Source organism: Ruditapes philippinarum, unplaced genomic scaffold (genome assembly GCF_026571515.1).
Source record: "Ruditapes philippinarum isolate M1 unplaced genomic scaffold, ASM2657151v2 ctg3635_1_1_1_1, whole genome shotgun sequence".
In the NCBI taxonomy this organism is placed as follows: domain Eukaryota; kingdom Metazoa; phylum Mollusca; class Bivalvia; order Venerida; family Veneridae; genus Ruditapes; species Ruditapes philippinarum.
The window spans coordinates 71,842-77,456 of record NW_026859983.1 but is presented as its reverse complement, the minus strand read 5'-3'; the positions used below and the strand labels follow the sequence as shown (position 1 = coordinate 77,456).

The window sequence follows — 5,615 nt, the reverse complement described above, 5'->3', positions numbered from 1 at the left end:
ATGAGATTTGTAACGATACTGTTAAAAGGGTTAATGAAACTGTAGTATGCTTGGTTTTTAGGCCGAAGGTAAAAAATAGTACATATTTATTTAATGTAGCTTTAAAAAGCGTGAATGATTATGCCCAGAACAGCAAAATTGAAAATGTTGAAGGCTCTTGTAACTCAATATATCAATTGTACGTTAATTATACACAAACATCATTTATTTTATTGTTCATTTATTTAATATAAAGAAAATTTGCCCTTATATTTTCACCTCATATAGATAAGAGTCATTAATGGAGACATATATAGATAACAGTAAAATTTTATTAAGTGTTTCGGAATAAAAATGATCGGATTGTTACAAAAGTATCACTGTGGAAGCAAAATAGTTTTGTGCATATTGCTTTTAGGCAAGTTACCATGATTTTTGTCGTTTATAATAAAAGTGTGTATTACTGGTTGCCGATTGTGCGTTTTATGTAGACAATAAGGTGTAAAATTAAAATATATAAAGAATAGAGATGCACAAAAATATCTGTCAACGCTATACAACTGATAATGCACTCGGCGATAGGAACAATACAAGACCGGGCAGGTGTGGAGGTTATGGAAGACGGATCAACTATTTTTCTTTCATTTTTCTATTCTATCGATAATAGTTTGCAACTTTGATGATTTTGTCTTAGTTATATTTTAAAAATGTTGTATTCAACTCAAATACAAGTTACGGTTGTACACTCCTTACATATTACCTCCACTCTCTCTAAATATCTTTATAAAATTACTTTCAATTACATTAAAATTGATATCCATTGGTTCAAAACCCAGAAAGGTCCTTTTGTCTTCACTATCACTTTTAACGTAAGTTTTGCATGTCTCATTTAAAGAAATAAAGCCATATGTGTTTTGCTAGCTGTTTTATAATTATCTTGTTACGAAAATTATTTCCCCTTGCGGCTGAGATGGGGTTGCCTTAGACATTAGAATGGCAGCCACCGTTTATCTATCCGTTACTGTATTACAGGCGACTAAATAGTTTTGAAATACTTGAGTCTATGCATTCCTTAGCTCAAACAGGTGATGTGGGTTTAACCCCTGGTGATGCTTATAGTTTAACAACCGAGGTAAGTCAAACTCGCCTTTCCTGTTTTGGCGCCATATGCCCTAAATTTCGTTGGTGTCGTTGATGGTAGGTATTTTCTCAATCCCCACCCCCTTTACCATTTTTACACCCCCCACCCCACCTTTTCACATTTACAGCTCTTATCCCTTTAATTCCTATATTGGCCCGTTTCAGTTTATATTATTTCACATTACATGTCCCACTCCTTTCACCCTTTTGTCAACTCCAGGTTTCTGTTTGGTGCCTTCTGGGTGCCCTACTTGAGTGTGTCGGGTGGCAGCGTCGTTGCCTTTGCCTTGTTGATCTTTATTAATGTTCTTTTAACAAAAACAAAACAAACAAACGAAAAACAACAACAGAAAAAGAACACTATTCCAAGTTTTCAAAGTCTGTATACTTTCAAACCCCTTCAGTTTAATGTGTTTACAATATATACGTTATATCGTCGAAAATAATTATGTTGTTTGTTTTCCACAGGTGTGCAAAAATCTGCAGCAGAATGTCCAAATGGATGGACAAGATTTAATGATTCCTGTTATTCCTTTGGACACCATGATGTTACTTTCTTGGAAGCAACAGAAAGTTCTAGTGTAGCTTCGTCATTTATTGTGTCATATTACCATGGTTATACACGTATTAAGGATTCTTATGGTTATATCACAAATAATAGATAATAATTGCTAGCAAAATGTAAATTTACTGACTGATACCTTAGTAATTGTTTGATTAACATTTGTCCGTCATCATCTGCTCATCTGTCAATAACTTTAGTATTACTTACTTGGTTATAATTTTCTGCTTGTTGCACATCCTATATGTATAAAAATATATATAAAAAATATCCAGTGGTTTTGTGCACCTAAAATAGAGAAAACAACACTAAAGAAAGCCCAACACGACAAAGTTGAAAATGTGGCAGACTCGGTTTGATTGAGCCTGTTCATGGATGGTACTAGAGAGTGTAAGTTACCATCCATGCACCCTAATACCGGTTAGAGTATTGTATTGATATAGAGGTTCCAAATACTATTCAAAAGTTGCAATATGTTTGTATAGGTTTTGATGTTAAGAAACACTGACTTATACGCTGATGATTGTTTATAAAATTATTTGATGAAGATGAGATGGATGAGAAGAAAAGATTGCATCTTTAGATTAAGCGGAAAAAAAATCTAGTTTAGTTTAAAATAACGAGTTTGCATTACAAAATGTACATAATGCAACAATAGAACATTTCGCACTTTAGTTTTGCCTAAAAATATTTTGTGTTTTTTCATTTACCTTGAATTCTTGAAAAGAATTGATCCATAATAGTAGGTCTATAATATTGATTATGTTGATGGTATTCAATATCGAATATGACAACCAACAAAACTATACAAAACATAAACGTGTGTTATTCTTGGGTGTTGTTCTGAAGTGTGAAGCACATGATCCGACACGATGAATTGTTCTTGTACAAAATAGTAAAATAGTACATTTCATCATACAAAGTTTCATAGCCAATTACCATGAAATACCTATATGAACATTTTAATGCTATATTATAATTCAAATAATAGATTGTTTTTGACACTTATTTGATTGAATACGTATGGAATATGTTACCATCGTTGGCCAATTCACTTTAATTATTTTAAATTTATTTATTTCAGCGGTTCTGTTCACATTACAACGCATACCTTGTAATCATTGAAAGTGATGCGGAAAACAAATTTATCGCAAGTGTTCTTGAAGAATTAAACAGTGAGTATATTTATTTCATGCTTCCCAGTGTTTTACTGTAATATATCTGACGATCATTTTCCGACAAACCCCTTGTGAAATTGATAAAGAAAAAAATATTTTTTTACCTGTAGCGGGACTATATCTGAATGCGGGTGAAAAGAATATCATAACTAAATAGAATAACAGGCAAAAATAAATGCCGTCATACGTAAATTTTGTTTCTTTAACAAATTGATAGTCAATGTCATCATACATCATGGGAAAAATGTAGCAAAATTAGAGAAACTAAACAGAACTATAGTTCACAATTAATGATATGACGTCAGGATGTGATGACGTTATAAAGGATAATGCGCAATGTTACGCGGCAAAATCAGTAACAAAATACTTAAAAATACTTAAAATTACTTAAAAAGAATGAAACATAAAGAATAATAAGTTGTTATACATAGAAGATTAAAATATATTTGATTCGTGGAAAATAAAAAAAGGATCAGGAACAATAACGAACGCCCTAAACGTCAATATTAAAAACATACTGCATGGTCAGTTTGATTGATCCTGTAGTAGTAAGTACAGTGTATCGTTTATGCTCCCTAGCACCGTAATAAGCATTATTCAACATTTTACATGTTAATGGTGACATTGCATAATTACTATGTAACGCATTTAAGCAAAGATAATAACATTGACGAAATTATATGTCGGACAAATGTACAATTTACTTTCAACATTTTTTTATCTGCGACTTAAAACCTAGGTTAACATACTACAGTGTATATCAGATCATCAAATGCTTGTCAATGTAATCTTTTTCTAGGCAATCGTCATTGGATAGGGCTAACTGACGAAATAGTTGAAGGCACTTGGAAATGGTATAGCACTGATAAAGTTGCCAACTACACTGACTGGTACCCGGGACAACCTGACCTTGGGGGCAGAGCAAATTGTGCAGATATTCTAAGTAGTGCACCATATGCTTACCACTGGCTGGATGATGATTGTACTAGTAAATTCCGTCCGATATGTGAGAGAGGGTAGGCAATAATTTAAGACGTTGCTATCAATATTCGTTTGAGCATAAGTATCAGATATGGTAAAATTATTGTAAATCATCATGGTAGTCATGACGGATCACATTAAGATGTTGACATTCTATAAGTCGACAAGGCATACATTGTTGTGAATCATCATGGGGGTAATACAAATATCGTATAAATGTACAAGATATGTGTAAATTTTACCAGTTATTGAACACAGGCATTGTTATAAGTAGTTCATGAAATTTAAACACACACACTAAAATATTTTGTATTGCTTTCGTCATTTTAATCAATATCTGAGTCGTTTTTTTTTTACTTTACGTCATTGGTTGCTTGTAAATGGAAGAAGTTAAATCAAGTTCAAGCCTGTAAAACACACTCACTGGGTGATAAATGTTATGCAATGTAACTTAAATGTGGCTCAAATACAAATGCCTAATACACCAAAAAAATAAACATGCAAAGCTATAACTTTCGTGTAGCAGGGCAAAAATCATAAACACAATATGCCGTGTGTTCGTGCTTTCAATATTTTTTTAACACAAAATTTTATTTCATGCTTTCCAGTGTTTTATTGTAATATATCAGATGATTATATTCTGATAAACCACTAGTGAAATTTATAAAATATAATTTTCACTGTAGCCGGACTATATTTGAATGCGGATGAAAACAAAATCATAACTAAATGGAATATTAGGCAGAAATAAATGCTGTCATGCGTAAATTTTGCTTCTTTAGGAAAAGAAAGTCGATGTCACCATACATCATGTTGAAAAATATAACAAAATTAGAGAAATTTAACTGAACTATTTTTAAAAAATTATGATGTGACGTCATGATGTGATGACGTCACAAATGATAATGCGCGATGTTACGCGGCAAGATCAGTAAAAATTACTTAAAATCATTTAAAAAGCATGAAATAAAAAGAAAATTTATTTGTTTTACATATACGATTGAAATATATTTCATTCGTGAACACGAGCTATTATATTTTCACTCGTGGCTCTGGTGCATCTGGTGTTCATTCAGTGAAATTATATTTCAATCTTACATGCAAAACAAACAAATATCCTCTATGTATAATTCAGTTATCATATAATATTATCATATTATCATTATATGACAGTTATTCTATATTAAGAACGAGTATGTTTGATTTTTGTTTCAGATTAGACACGGAAACGTCAATCGTCGGAAAGTGATCTATTTTAAGCTGTTCGCTTGGCTCAAAGAGCTTAATAGTATAAGAAATAAAATTGCCTCAGTTTGTTACTTTTTAATTTGATCTTAATGATTTGAGATATTTAACACCATTCAAAGTCATACTTTTGGTGTCAGAATGTTCCTTAAATGAATATCTTCCTTGCTTAAGTGAAGATTCATTGTTATTTCAATTTTATAAACTCTTAAAATGTTTAACGTACCATATAGTATTATATAATATAAAGATATAGATTTCCTATTTTTATAAATTTCTTTCTATCGGTAACATTATAAGGACAATTCTTGTTAGTGTGATACCTTAATATGGACAAGATAAATCCAATAAATTGATGATACTAATGCAATGTTTTAAATGTTAATGAATTAATTAAACTATCAATGAACTTTGTAAAGCCAGTACGGTAACGACAATGGTGACATCATTTCTTAAGTTAACTTGAAATGAAATATTTGAAAATTATTGTCATAATAGTGGACCAGAAAATAACGTTCACCATACACTTC

The 5,615-nt window shown here is 31.4% G+C and overlaps 1 protein-coding gene across 1 annotated transcript; it reads left to right on the top strand.

The window, feature by feature from the left end:
• The first annotated feature begins 273 nt into the window (after window positions 1-273).
• Window positions 274-5,159, top strand: LOC132758511 (C-type lectin domain family 10 member A-like). Its single transcript, XM_060750193.1, has 5 exons — window positions 274-397; window positions 1,588-1,688; window positions 2,766-2,856; window positions 3,659-3,875; window positions 5,056-5,159. The coding sequence occupies exons 1-5, from the start codon at window positions 334-336 to the stop codon at window positions 5,087-5,089; spliced, it is 507 nt and encodes a 168-aa protein (XP_060606176.1). The 5' UTR covers window positions 274-333; the 3' UTR covers window positions 5,090-5,159.
• The last annotated feature ends 456 nt before the right edge of the window (window positions 5,160-5,615 follow it).